General features: G+C 35.3%; 3 protein-coding genes across 3 annotated transcripts; 2 read left to right on the top strand and 1 right to left on the bottom strand.

Moving 5' to 3' along the window:
- Nucleotides 1-619: 619 nt before the first annotated feature.
- LOC9324099 lies at nt 620-1,534 on the top strand (the record flags this gene model as incomplete). Its single annotated transcript, XM_002887990.2, has 1 exon — nt 620-1,534. A coding segment is annotated over one exon (510 nt), but the record flags the coding sequence as incomplete, so codon positions are not given.
- Nucleotides 1,535-9,462: 7,928 nt separating this feature from the next.
- On the top strand, nt 9,463-10,013 carry LOC9322551 (UPF0540 protein At1g62060). The gene has a single exon (XM_002887989.2). It carries the CDS (start codon nt 9,463-9,465, stop codon nt 9,907-9,909), a length of 447 nt encoding a protein of 148 aa, XP_002888035.1. The 3' UTR covers nt 9,910-10,013.
- A 2,491-nt stretch (nt 10,014-12,504) lies between these two features.
- Nucleotides 12,505-13,186, bottom strand: LOC9322550 (UPF0540 protein At1g62220). The gene has a single exon (XM_002886438.2). It carries the CDS (start codon nt 13,152-13,154, stop codon nt 12,729-12,731), a length of 426 nt encoding a protein of 141 aa, XP_002886484.1. The 5' UTR covers nt 13,155-13,186; the 3' UTR covers nt 12,505-12,728.
- Nucleotides 13,187-14,724: the final 1,538 nt, after the last annotated feature.

Here is a 14,724-nt window from a genome sequence, read left to right as displayed (position 1 = left end):
TATCTTGACAGCTTCTGGATGATTCCATGGCTTATTAATCTTCTAATAACTCCCTTAAGTCGCACCAAATCAGAAGATAGACGTTGGGGTTGGGCTTTGAATGTTCTCGGGTCCATATATGGTAACTCTTGGTGTATGATTAGGAAAGATTGAATCAACCTGATCCAATGGCTGGAAATGAAGCTTGAGATGTTCTTAAGATACTCTTGTAGCATTAGAGACTCTCCTGGACGCCAAAGTCTGGTTTGCAAAACCGGTCAGCTTCCAAATAAGGCAAGCTGAGAATCATCTGGTTTAGAAAATTAATATCTTCTAAACCAAAATTGTTTTTGACTTGATTCCAATTCGACGAGCTCCTCTGATGAGTCAAGAATGTAGGAAAATTCACTTCGTAGCTTAAATCCTTCTTCTCTGGTCGGAATCCTCCAATACGTAGCTGCTGGTCTCCATCAGGTTCATTGGAAGTCTGCTGACTTTTAACTTGAATATCTCCCTCATGTGGAAAGATTTTGAACCAATTCCACCTCTCCGTGATTCCTTGATGAGTTAAGTTTCTTGAATAAGTTGATTTGTAGACTAACTCCTCCTGGTTGGGCTGATATGATTCACACAATGAACGTATGTCCTTCTCGGGTCTGATTCGCATAGTGCATCCTATTTGAATGAGCTTTGGTTCAGTTTCTGGTGTGATGACCGCATCACTCTTAGTGGCGGCGTTGTAGAAGTTGCTCCATTTCCTATCACCACTAATGGCACCAAAGCTCCTCTTAGTGGTGGCATCGGAGGAGTTTCTCCGTCTCCTGTAACAAAAGGCGGAGCCACTAATGGCACCAAAACTCCTCTTATTGGTGTCATTGTAGGAGTTTCTCCCATCCCAGAAAGTGGAGCCACTATTGGCACCAAAGCTCCTCTTACTGGTGGCGTTTTAAGAGCAGTTCCTCTACGTGAAGGCGGAGCAAATCTTGCCACTAACAACACTGGAACTCCTAGTGTTTCCGTTATGGGAGTCGGTACTACCGTAAAAAGCGAAGTTCTTTATACTACTAAACAGTTTGAAACGAGATTTGTCATTAATGCGAAGGTGAGTGAAGATGGTAGCAATGGTGGGAGGAAAGGTGCAAAGCCTTGAAACGTTAATGAAGCTATACGTATAAAGTATAAATGTTCATGCTTAGGCTTATATATACGTATATATGTTCTCTACAAAGTCACATTAATCTCTTTTGTATGACAAAACGAATAATTTAGAGATTGTGACTTTCTATTTCTTCATTTTAATTTCCAATATTATAAAAAGAGTTCCGATACCCCGTAAAGGTTTAAAGTTTTATGTGTAAATCAAATATCAATATAAATATTTTCATATTTTGTCTTTTGTAGGATTTATGATTAGAACTTGCAAAGGTCAATAGCTTTGGTACATGAAACTTGGACCGCGCCCTTTTGTTGTTGTAGATTTCTATCAGTTTATAAGATTTTGTCATTTAAAATCTACCATATTCAGGAAAGTCTTGAGTGTATAAAATGGTATCTTTAGGTTTAAGAACTTCATGAAGTTGCCAACTTAAATTGCTCAAAAAATTATGTGAAAAGTGAAAACAGTATATATGTGAATCTGGGGGATACCAGATTTCCAAAATGCAAGAAACTTGGTCTAACACATCTTAGTTTTGCGGACGACATCATGGTACTCTCTGATGGGAAAGTTAGATCCATAGAAGGAATAGTGACGGTTTTTGATGAGTTTGCTAAAAAATCTGGTTTGAGAATAAGCATGGAGAAGTCAACCATATACATGGCCGGTCATTTGAACACAACTCACCAAGAAATTCAGGATCAGTTTCATTTTGAGGTTGGTAGTCTTCCGGTAAGATACCTAGGCCTTCCCTTACTCACAAAGCGACTCACTGCCACAGATTACAGTCCGCTCATCGAACAAATTAAGAGAAAGATCAGTTCTTGGACAGCAAGGTACCTATCATTTGCGGGCCGACTCAACTTGATAAGCTCGGTTATTTAGAGCCTTTGCAATTTCTGGTTATCCACATTTCGTCTACCTAGAGAATGCATAAGAGAAATCGATAAAATCTGCTCATCTTTTCTCTGGTCTGGGCCAGAGTTGAACTCACGAAAAGCGAAGGTAGCTTGGGACGATATATGCAAACCCAAGTCAGAAGGTGGTCTCGGTCTACGATCTTTAAAAGAAGCGAATGATGTATGCTGCCTGAAGCTTATATGGAAAATTATCTACAATGGAAACTCACTATGGGTTAAGTGGATAGAGTAGTTTCTGCTGAAAAAGGATACCTACTGGTCTGTCAAGAAGAACACAACAATAGGATCTTGGATGTGGAAGAAACTATTAAAATTCAGAGATGTGGCAGAAACCTTTTGCAAGGTGGAAGTGAATAATGGATCACGCACATCATTCTGGTATGACGACTGGTCAAGTCTAGGCCGGCTGCTGGGGGAGGTTGGGGAAAGAGGCATGATTGATATGGGTATAAGTAGGCACCAGACGGTGGCTGAAGCTTGGGAGAGTCGTCGTCGCTGCTGGCACCGATCAGGTCTGTTAAATCAAATGGAGGAAGAGTTAGCAACCAAAAAACAGAGCAGAAACGAAACAGAGGATATAGTGTTGTGGCGAGGAAGGAACAATGTATACAAACCAAGCTTCTCCACAAAATACACATGGAATCTCACTCGCACTGAGGGTACCACGGTCAGTTGGCACAAAGGAGTTTGGATCAAACATGGAACACCAAAGTTATCTTTCTGTGTTTGGCTCACAGCTCGAAATCGACTGTCAACCGGAGATAGAATGATTCAATGGAACATGGGAGCTTCGGTGACCTGCTGTTTTTGTAACAACGCAACAGAATCCCGAGATCATTTGTTTTTTGCCTACGGCTACATATCTCAAATCTGGGAAGCTCTAGCAAAAAACCTCTACAAAACCCGATACTCATCTAAATGGTACTCTCTCCTCAACACAATCTCTGCGGGATGGAATGACAGAACATAGAGCTTTGTAGCTCGGTATGTACTACACGCCACCCTCTACATCATCTGGCGGGAAAGAAATGAACGAAAGCATGGTGATAAACCAAACCCAGCTCATCTCCTAATCAAATGGATCGATAGGCAAGTGAGGAACAAACTCTCCTCGATTCGAAAAATGGGAGATAGACGATACGATACAAGTCTCCAAATCTGGTTTCAAGCAAGAAGTTAGGCTCATAGTCTTCAATCTCAATTCTCTTTTCAGCTCATGTTCTAAGCTAAAGTTGCACTTATTGTAAAAAATACATTTTTCTTTTGAATTTAATTTAACATTTTTCTTTTGAATTTAATTTAACATTTAATTCAAAAAAAAAAAAAAGTGAATCTGGGGGATTTATAATTTATGAATTTTGTAGAAAAAGATTTGGTACTTGAATACGCTTGTCATACGACATACATACTGAAGATATAAATTCAAGAGGTTGTACGATGTAAACAGTGTAAACTAAATCTCAATGTAAAAAATACAGGTGTAACATCGAGCTGCTTGATTTCACATTTCATAAATGTTGAGTGAAGCTTGAGTTAAGCTTTTGGTCTTTGGTTAAAGTTAACTTGAGGTATGAGTTAACTTGTGGATAAAGATAAAGTTTTAGGAGTTATCTAAAATTTAGGGAAAATATATTTGAAATTCCTAATCAAGTTAGGATTAGGTCTTCGTTTGTTTTGTGTATAAATATGAGTTACCTAGTTGTGGTAAACCATATGAGAAGTTTATGAGAGTTAAGAGATTGAGAGATTTGTGTACTTTTGTTTTGAGTCAGTTTCAAAAGTAATAAGAAAAGGTGTTCTTATAATCACAAGTTCTTGATCAAAGGTGTATACTCTAGGATCTTATAATTCAATAATTGGTATTAGAGCTTTTATTGAAATAAGAAACCCTAAACACATATCGAAGAAAGCGTTCTGTTTGCAACTGCAAACATGGCTGAGATCGTTGCCGTAAACCCTAAGGAAAGTGGTTCCTCAACCATTAAATGCCCGATGCTCACAACAACAAACTATACGGTTTGGTCTATTAGGATGCAAATAGTCCTTAGTGTACATAAGGTCTGGGATACTATCGAGCCTGGATCCTATGATGAAGACAAGAACATCATGGCGCGAGGCCTCCTGTTCCAATCGATATCAGAAAGTCTCACCCTACAAGTTGGAAAACTTGACACAGCCAAGAAGGTCTGGGATGCTATAAAAACAAGACATGTTGGAGCTGATAGGGTAAAAGAGGCTAGACTACAAACTCTTATGGCAGAGTTTGAAAGAATGAAAATGAAAGAAAGCGAAACAATTGATGATTTCGCAGGAAGACTATCAGAACTATCCACAAAGTCCGCAGCCCTAGGAAATAATATTGAAGAGAAGAAACTTGTGAAGAAATTCTTAAATAGCGTACCTAGGAAAAGATATATACACATCATAGCTGCCTTAGAACAAGTACTTGATCTAAATACAACACCTTTTGAAGATTGTAGGAAGGTAAAGACTTATGAAGAAAGAATCTGTGATGAAGAAGAAAAGAATGATGATCAAAGCAAACTTATGTACGCCAATAATGATTCACAATCATACCAAGAAGGATTTTATGCAAATAGAGGCAGAAGACAAGGTGGAAGGTTTACTAATAGAGGAAGAGGAAGAGGACAATCTGGTAATCAAAATCAAGCAGGATACAGAGACAAGAATGTTCACTTTGCTTCCAATTGTCGAGAAAGATTACTAAAACTGCAGGAAACACAAGAAAATAAGGAAGAAGAAACTCAAGTTGCTGAACTAATGATGCATGAAGTTGTATATCTCAATGAGAAGAATTTTAAACCAAGTGATTTCAAGAAAACTGCAGAAGATGATAAGATTTGGTACCTAGACAATGGTGCAAGTAATCACATGACAGGGAATAGAAGTTATTTTGCAAAACTTGATGAGACTATTACTGGAAAATTCAGGTTTGGAGATGACTCTAAGATTGACATTAAAGGCAAAGGCTCAATATTATTTGTAACTAAGAATGGGGAACGTAAAGTACTAGCTGATGTTTACTCTATTCCGGATCTAAAAAGCAACATCATCAGTCTTGGCCAAGCAACCGAATCAGGATGTGATGTTAGGATAAAAGAAAACTATCTGATGTTATATGATAAAGATGGTCAGCTTCTAGTAAAAGCAATCAGAGCAAAGAATCGCCTCTACAAAGTAATAATGGAAGCAGAGACCCAAAAATGTCTACAAATTATGAAAACTGGAGATTCTACTACATGGCATGCAAGATTAGGTCATGTTAACTTTGAAAACATGAAGAATATGATAAAGAAAGAGCTAGTGCTTGGTATGCCTAATATGCAGATTGAAAAAGAAATGTGTGCTTCTTGTTATCTTGGAAAACAAACTAGGAAGACATTTCCACAGGCAACAACATACCGTGCCACTAATGTATTAGAGCTTGTTCATGGGGACTTATGTGGACCAATAGCACCACCTACAGCTGCACACAACAGGTATGTTTTCGTTTTAATCGATGATCACTCAAGATATATGTGGTCCTTCTTACTAAAGGAGAAAAGCGAGAGTTTCAACAAATTCAAGAGTTTCAAGGCTATTGTTGAGGAAGAAACAGGGCTACACATTAAAACACTAAGAACGGACAGAGGAGGTGAGTTCATGTCTCAAGAATTTCAGACTTTCTGCGAAAGGTCTGGTATCAAAAGACAGTTGACAACTCCTTACTCTCCTCAACAAAACGGAGTGGTAGAGAGAAGAAACAGAAAACTCATGGAAATGACAAGAAGTATCTTGAAACATATGAACATACCTAACTACATGTGGGGAGAAGCAGTAAGACATGCTACATATTTGATTAATAGAGTGGCAACAAGAACTTTGACTGATAAGACTCCATATGAGGCATATAAGGGAAAGAAGCCTAATATTCAACATCTAAGAGTATTTGGATGTACTGCTTATGCAAGAGTAGAGTCTCCACACCTAAAGATACTCGATGATAGGTCTAGAGCATTGGTACACTTAGGAACAGAACCGGGTTCTAAAGCCTATAGGCTACTTGATCCAACAAAACGGAAAATAGTAGTTAGTAGAGATGTTGACTTTGATGAGTCTAAAGGATGGAAATGGAATAATCTTGGTGAAAATGATGAAGATTCAGGAACCTTTACTCTCACTTCGGGAGAATTTGGAAATAAAGGCATCAGAGATAATGAAAATAATACAGAGGAAACAGAGGAAAATGAAAACCAGAACAATGATGGAGAGTCTGGTGAAGAAAACTCAGAGAATGTACTCGAAACTGAGTCTGACATAGTTCAAGAATCAGCAAAACCAACATTAAGAAGGTCAAAAAGAGAAACTAAGCAGCCTAGCTATTTACAAGATTACATCTTGTTAGTAGAAATTGAAACAGAAAGATTGCTACTAAGCCTAAATGAAGAACCATGGGATTACGATGAAGCAAAGGAGCTGAAAGAATGGAGAGATGCATGTCAAGAAGAAATCACATCAATAACAAAAAACAAGACATGGGATCTAGTCTCTCCTCCTGCTGGAACTAAGCCCATTGGCCTCAAATGGGTATTCAAAATAAAACGTAATGTTGATGGTAGTATCAACAAATACAAGGCAAGATTAGTAGCTAAAGGATATGTTCAGAAACATGGAGTAGACTACGATGAAGTTTTTGCACATGTAGCTCGCATTGAAACAATACGGTTCATCATTGCTTTGGCTGCATCACACGGATGGAAAGTTCATCATCTTGATGTAAAAACGGCGTTTTTACATGAATTAAAGGAGACTGTGTATGTAAAACAACCAGAAGGGTTTATGATTGAAGGAGATGAAGACAAAGTATACAAGCTAAACAAAGCTTTGTATGGACTTAAGCAAGCCCCTAGGGCATGGAATAACAAGCTAAATCAGATACTTATGGAGTTAAAATTTGTTAAGTGCTCTAAAGAACCATCTTTGTATCGAAAGGAAGAAGATAAACAACTTCTGGTCGTGGCAGTCTATGTAGATGATCTTCTGGTAACAGGCTCTAGCTTAAGTGTGATCTTTGAATTTATAAGAAGAATGTCTGAGAAATTCGAGATGAGTGACTTAGGGAAGCTCACGTACTACCTTGGTATTGAAGTAATACAGCATGAATCAGGAATCATGTTGAGACAAGAGAGGTACGCATCCAAAATACTAGCTGAGACCAGAATGGAGGAATGCAGTGCTGTGCATACACCAATGACTGCAAATTTGAAACTGAGTAAAGCACAAGACGAGAAAAGTATAGATGAAAAGGAATATAGGAGGAATATTGGATGTCTGAGATACTTACTACATACAAGATCTGATCTCTCCTATAGTGTAGGAGTTTTGAGCAGATATATGCATGACCCTAAAGAATCTCATGGAGCAGCTTTAAATCAAATACTTAGGTATTTGCAGGGAACAAAGTCTTATGGTCTGTCATTTGGTCGAAAGGATAAAACAGAGTTGATTGGTTTTAGTGATAGCAGTCACAATGTTGATGAGGATGATGGAAGAAGCACAACAGGTCATATCTTTTACTTGAATGATTGTCCAATTACTTGGTGCTCTCAAAAGCAAGAAACAGTTGCTTTATCATCCTGTGAAGCAGAGTTCATGGTAGCAACAGAGGCTGCAAAGCAAGCCATTTGGTTGCAGGAACTTCTAGGGGAAATCATTGAGGAAGCTTGTGAGAAGGTGTTGATCTTAATCGTGTTTTTTGATCTCACAAAAAATCATGTTTTCCATGGGCGCAGTAAACACATCCATAAGAGATATCACTTCATCAGAGAGTGTATTGCAAATGAACAAGTTGAAGTGGATCATGTTCCCGGTGAACTACAAAAGGCGGATATTCTTACAAAAGCTCTCGGGAGAATCAAGTTTAAAGAAATGAGAGATCTTATAGGAGTCCAAGATGTTAAAGAAGAAGCTCTTAAGCTTAAAGGGGTGAATGTTGAGTTAAGCTTGAGTTAAGCTTTTGGTCTTTGGTTAAAGTTAACTTGAGGTATGAGTTAACTTGTGGATAAAGATAAAGTTTTAGGAGTTATCTAAAACTTAGGGAAAATATCTTTGTAATTCATAATCAAGTTAGGATTAGGTCTTCGTTTGTTTTGTGTATAAATATGAGTTACCTAGTTGTGGTAAACCATATGAGAAGTTTATGAGAGTTAAGAGATTGAGAGATTTGTGTACTTTTGTTTTGAGTCAGTTTCAAAAGTAATAAGAAAAGGTGTTCTTATAATCACAAGTTCTTGATCAAAGGTGTATACTCTATGATCTTAATTCAATAATAAATGTATCAACATGAAGAACCAATATCATAGTAGAAGCTTAACAACAAGACTATAAGTTTCCATGTTGTCTGCCAAAAAAGAAAAAAGAAAAAAAGCTCATTTAACACTTAACAACTAGCATGTATTTTCTATTTTACTTCGAACAAAAATTCAATTTCTTTTGCTATTTGGTGAAATCTGTTAAATATATATATATTTTTTAAAATATAATATCATGTTGGCATTTTGTTTTTGTTTCGTCACATGTACATATATAAGGCTAACACAAAAGGTTAAGCACTTGTAGCAGCCAAGTATGAAACTCCTAATTATTCCATGAAACATCAGCGTTAAGATCTATAAGGGCTAAATCGAAGATATATATGTTGAGTGATGCAACTAGAGAGAGGAGAGCTTAGGGAGAACGATCATGTTGGAAGAAGTCACTGAAAGTAGTAGGAGAAAAAGACTGATAGAAAGTAAGAGAGCATATATTAGGTACATGAAAAAAAAGGAGATGATTTACAAGAACAGTTTGATGCCAAAGCCAAAGTCGAGACGAAGACGTAAGCCAACTATTCTAGACCCATTTGGCCACTCAATGCGGAGCGAAGACGACTGCAAGGTGAAGATGTGTCTACCCCAATGCCCGTTGAGGGAGAAACAAAAATGAAAAAAAATTGATAACGAGAAGGAGGAGCAATGCGGAAAACAATAAAACTATCTTTCATCATCATTGCGTCGATGGCTTGGAGTTTTGTAGTTTAGAGTCCTTGAAACCGCAACCTTTGGAAGGTCTTAGGAAGTACCACTAAACTAAAAGCCGATGATTTTTAAAGTGTATAAAATGAAAATAAAACGTGAAATCATCTTTAACAATAAGCATCAAGAAAGTAAATTAAACATGCACGTATAGAGTTCTACGGGTAATCACCTACTAGGCTACTAATCAAATAAACTAGTTTAATAAGAAATGCTCACGTATCATAATAACTACAAGTGTATCGAGTTTGTGTATATGTAGAAGGCTATGGTTTGGGAAGAAGAACACAACACAACTCACCACAAACACACAACTTAATCCAAAAAAAAAAAGATGAATGTCCCAAAGTTTGTTGTGCTTCTCGTGATTGGTGTTTTGTTTGCCATTGTCACCGCAAGGCAGGCCGAAGAAGTGTCCAAAGAGACCAAATTAGGTACCTCTCTTTCAAAATCTACTATCAAAGGCGTTGGAGCTCAGCTTTCGACTAATGCCACAACAGACAGCATCACTTCGGGGTCTAGCTTTGCCAGTGCAACTAAGGGTCCCAAAGGTCCAAGGGGCGATGCATCCGAAGGTGCCTACACAAGTACCACCGGCCATGTCGATGCCAAGGGTCACAAGACAAGAGTTTCTTCTACAAGTGGTTCATCCTCTACAGGAGGGTCTAAAGCTGCAGCGAACCACAAAGCTGCTTCTTCAAGTGCAGGTGGTTCCATAGGTTCCGGCTCCTGTGTGAAGGGCTCCTCTGAGAAGAAGGGCAAAGGAAAAAAGAAGAATTGAGAGTGAGGTGATCTCATGCTTATCGCTCAAGCCTATTAATATCCTACAAACTACAAACTCACAATCTCTTTTGTGTTCATAAATAAAACCAGAGATTGTCACCTTTACTTATTATATATGAAATGCTACGTACTATTCTCTGTAATGGCTACTGATGATAAATAATTGCAATAATAATAATTATCATATTCTCAATGATATATTATATCTTCTCTTGATTGATTTTCTCGGTCTAAGTCAAATCTCTGTTATCTCTATCAATCTTCGTATTGTTTTCTCTATTTTTATAATTATTACTAGGTTATGAACTCCACGATATCGCGGAAAACTCATTTTCAATAAATATATTTTATTATTTTTAGGTATTAAATTAACTATGTCTTAAAGTTATATCATAAATATTTTCTAAAGATATTAAAAAAAATTTATGAATAAAAATGTAAAAAACAAAATTATGATTAAAAAACACTTTTGAAACATTTTTTGTGAATATAAAATTATTTATAAGTGACAAAATAACTAACGAAGAATTATAATATAGAGAAGAAAAATTCTAGCGGGTCAAAACCAAAAAGTATAAAAACACAACCAGAAAAATAACCATCAACACAAAAAGTAACCGTCAATATTTTAACGAAGAGTTGCGATAAAAAGACATAACCGAAAAAAATAATCTTCGATATTTTAACGGAAAGTTGCGATAAAAACACAACCGAGAAAAAATAACCGTTAATATTTTAACGAAAAATTGCGATAAAAAGACACAACAAAATAAGTAAATGTCAACATTTTTACGAAAAGTTATGATAAAAAGACACATCAGGAAAAATAACTGTCAACGAAAAATGTAATCGTAAATATTTTAACGAAGAGTTGCGATAAAAAAAACACAACCGAGAAAAAATAACACTCTATATTTAAACGAAATTGCGATAAAAAGACACAAACGGAAAAAAATAACCGTCAATATTTTAACGAAGAGTTACGATAAAAAGACACAACCGAGAAAAATAACCATCAATATTTTAACAGAAAGTTGCGATAGACACAACCGAGAAAAAGAAACCGTCGATATTTTAACGGAAAGATACGATAAAAAGACAAAAACAAAAAAAGAAACCGTCAATATTTTAACTGAAAGTTACGATAAAAAGATATAACCGAAAAAATAACCATAAATGAAAAATTGTAACCGTAAATATTTTAACAAAGAGCTAGGACAAAAAGATACAACCGAAAAAAAATAACCGTTAATATTTTATCGAAAAGTTGCGATAAAAAGACACAAACGAGAAAATTAATGTTAATATTTTAACGGAAAGTTGCGATAAAAAGACACAACCAAAAAAATAATCGTCAACGAAAAAAAGAACCGCCAATATTTTAACGAAGAGTTGCGATAAAAAGACACAACCGAGAAAAAATAACCGTCAAACTTTTAACGGAAAGTTGTGATAGAAAGACACAAACAAAAAAATGACCGTCAATATTTTAACGGAAAGTTACGATAAAAAGACACAACAAAAAAAATAACTGTCAACGAAAAAAGTAACCGTCAATATTTTAACGAAGAGTTGCGATAAAAATATACAACCGAGAACAAATAATTGTCAATATTTAAGCAAAAAATTGCGATAAAAAGACACAACCGAGAAAAAAATAACCGTCAATATTTTAACAGACAAAAAAAAGACACAATCGAGAAAAAAATATCGTCAATATTTTAACAAAAAGTTATGATAAAAAACAGAAACGAAAAAAGTAATCGTCAATATTTTAACAAAAAGTTGCAAGAAAAAAACACAACTAAAAAATAACCGTCAACGAAAAAAGTAACCGTTAATATTTTAACGAAAAGTTGCGAGAAAAAGACACAACCGAAAAATAACCGTCAACTAAAAAATTAACCGTCAATATTTTAACGAAGAGTTGAGATAAAAAGATACAACCGAGAAAAAATAACCGTCAACATTTTAACGGAAATTTGCGATAAAAAGACACAAACGAATAAAGTAACAACCAATATTTTAACGGAAAGTTGCAATAAAAGACACAACCGAAAAAAACCCGTCAATATTTTAATGAAGAGTTGCGATAAAAAACACACCCGAAAAAATAACCGTTAATATTTTAACGGAAAGTTACGACAAAGAGACACAACCGTTCAAAAGTGCAAAATGCATTTATTGAGGTTGTTATTTTGGTTAATAAAACCAATTTGATATGTAGTCTAATGGTTGATGTAAAAAACTTCGTAGTATTACTAACTAAGTACTTACATAATCTTTTTGTCACCCAGATTTTTATCGTAACTCTTACATAATTACATTATTGTTATCAACTTTTGAAAACCTATCAACTCTACAAAAACCTTATCTGTGTTATGTTTCCCTAGACTAAACTGATTTTTGTGGCCTCTCCTAAACCACGATAGTCACTCATGCAGTCATGTCTTCTAGCCTACTGTGTATACAAACTGATTAGGCACATACCGATCATTAAATCGGTTTATCAACAATGATCGGTTTATCAACACTTTTTCTTGTTCTTTTGCTAGATTGTTGGTTCATCGAAACAAGGTCGTATGATCACACCATATCTATTATTTAGGAAGATCACTATTTCATAGATTTTTTTTTCCTTCATTTAAGAAGATTTTTATTGCATTTATTTTATTTAACGATATACATCACAGAAAGAGTAGCATCATAATATATAAAGGTGACAATCTCTACTTTTATTTATGAATACAAATGATATTGTTGGGTTTGTAGAATATTATTAATATATTTATACGCGGAGAAATGAGCACGATCACCTCACGGTTTAGGCCCGGTGCTGCCATATGTAACAGTTGTGCCACCTCCAGCACCGTTTCCTTTGGCGGTGGCACCTTTGCGACCCGCTGCAGCATCAGCACGGCCTCGACCAAAAGCAGTACTCCTAGAAAAAGCTGTTGCGTTGGGACCCTTCGCAATGACAAATCCGCTGGTAGTTCCATAGCCGCTTCCATTTGCACTGCTGCTGGAATCTTTGCGACCCTTTATTTTAGCATCAGCATAGCCATTGCCATCACCGATAGACTGAGTATATATAGTAACAGTAAACTCAGCGCCTTTGGTAGCTTTGGGAATAGAGACGCCTAATTCGGTCTCTTTGGATCCTTCTTCGAGGTGCCTAATTGCACCAACAGTGGTACACACAACTCCAATCAAAAGAAGCACAAGAATTTTTTTAGCATTCATCTCTCTCCTTTTTGTTTTCTAATTAAGATGTTTTTTTATTTCTTTTGAAGTGCTTTGTGCTGTGTTACGCCCACATCCCTAGCCTCTATGTATTCACATGTAATTATTAGGATATGAGTTCATTTCTTACAAGAAAAAAATACTCCCTCTGTTCTAATATAAATGATGTTTTAAGCTTTTATTTTTGTTCTTAAATAGATGATGTTTTCAGTTTTCAATGCAATATTAATTAGTTTTTTTATTGATTTTGATGATTTATATTATGCAGATTATTTTTCCATTGGTTGATTAGATAATAAATGATGTTTTTGTTTAGAAATAAACAAAAATTAAATGATTTCTTAATCGGTGTGCATTCTCCTAAAACATCATTTATAAAAGAACGGAGGGAGTATATACTTTAATGCAATAGGTAATATTTTAACATATACGACTAGTCTTACCCCCTGTTTTAAAAATCGGATGGGGACCGCAGCGATTTTGTCCAAGTCGTTAAAAAAAATCGGTGATCCAATTTTTGTCCGCCTAGACCGCCTAGACGGCGCCTAGCCCAATTTTTTTTTTTTACATTTTGTTTTTCTTTTTTTGATCTAAAATTCAAAATGTCCCACTTATGTTCATAATTTGTATAAAAATCATAAGTTTGACCTTAAATTCTTGTTTTCATGTGTTTAATACAATTTTAAAAACAATATTATATAAATTTCTTATTTATAATGGATTAATATGTTTTTAAAATATTAAATTGCCTTAAAACTAGTTCCCGATTAATTAATCCCCGTTTAATCTCCGATTTTCTTGCTAGGCGCTACGCCCACCCTCACCGCCCGATAAGCGCCTAACATGGGTCTTACCTAGATGTCAAATTAATAGTACCATCTAAACACTTCTTGCCAAAATCAGTCTCCATTATAAATTTTAAACTATTTGTTTCTAAATTGTCTTGTGATTTAATCATGTGACTATCAAATATTTAATTAGTTATTTGCCTAAAGTAAGAGTATACCGGTGCCGTGAAGAAAAAAAATTGACTTAATTTCATTTTAGATTATTTTTACTAACACCAAAGGATTGCATTGAATCTTATGAATTGAGATCTAAAAAACGACACATATGGATTTAGATTATCTACATATACTGTATGTGTGTAGAACATTATTATTTTGAAAGAACATTCTGAGTACATAAATGAAATGTGTCAAGTTTTGAGATACCTGATTTTTTATTTTATTTTGTTAAAGAATCTGATATACCTAATTTATCTAAAATATATATATGCTTACAACATCCCATAAATGTTTGATGGCCCTCGAGCGTGACATCATTTTTTTGAATTTATATATAATTATACATTTTTTGCTAAGATATAAATGATAAATCTATCTAAGCATATAATTACAATTCTATTGATATTGTTCTCCTAGCCCGAAAAAATGTGTGGACAGCCATTTCGTAGATTAACATATTAAACCCTCAATATCTATAATACTATTTTCAAAATATAATTACGATATTATACGGTTTACAAATATATATCTTATTTGAGAACATTACGTAAAGATCATGAATA

The sequence above is a fragment of the Arabidopsis lyrata genome (genome assembly GCF_000004255.2).
Source record: "Arabidopsis lyrata subsp. lyrata unplaced genomic scaffold ARALYscaffold_2, whole genome shotgun sequence".
NCBI lineage: Eukaryota > Viridiplantae > Streptophyta > Magnoliopsida > Brassicales > Brassicaceae > Arabidopsis > Arabidopsis lyrata.
Note: the sequence above shows the minus strand (reverse complement) of the source record. Positions and strands in the feature narration are given on the sequence as shown.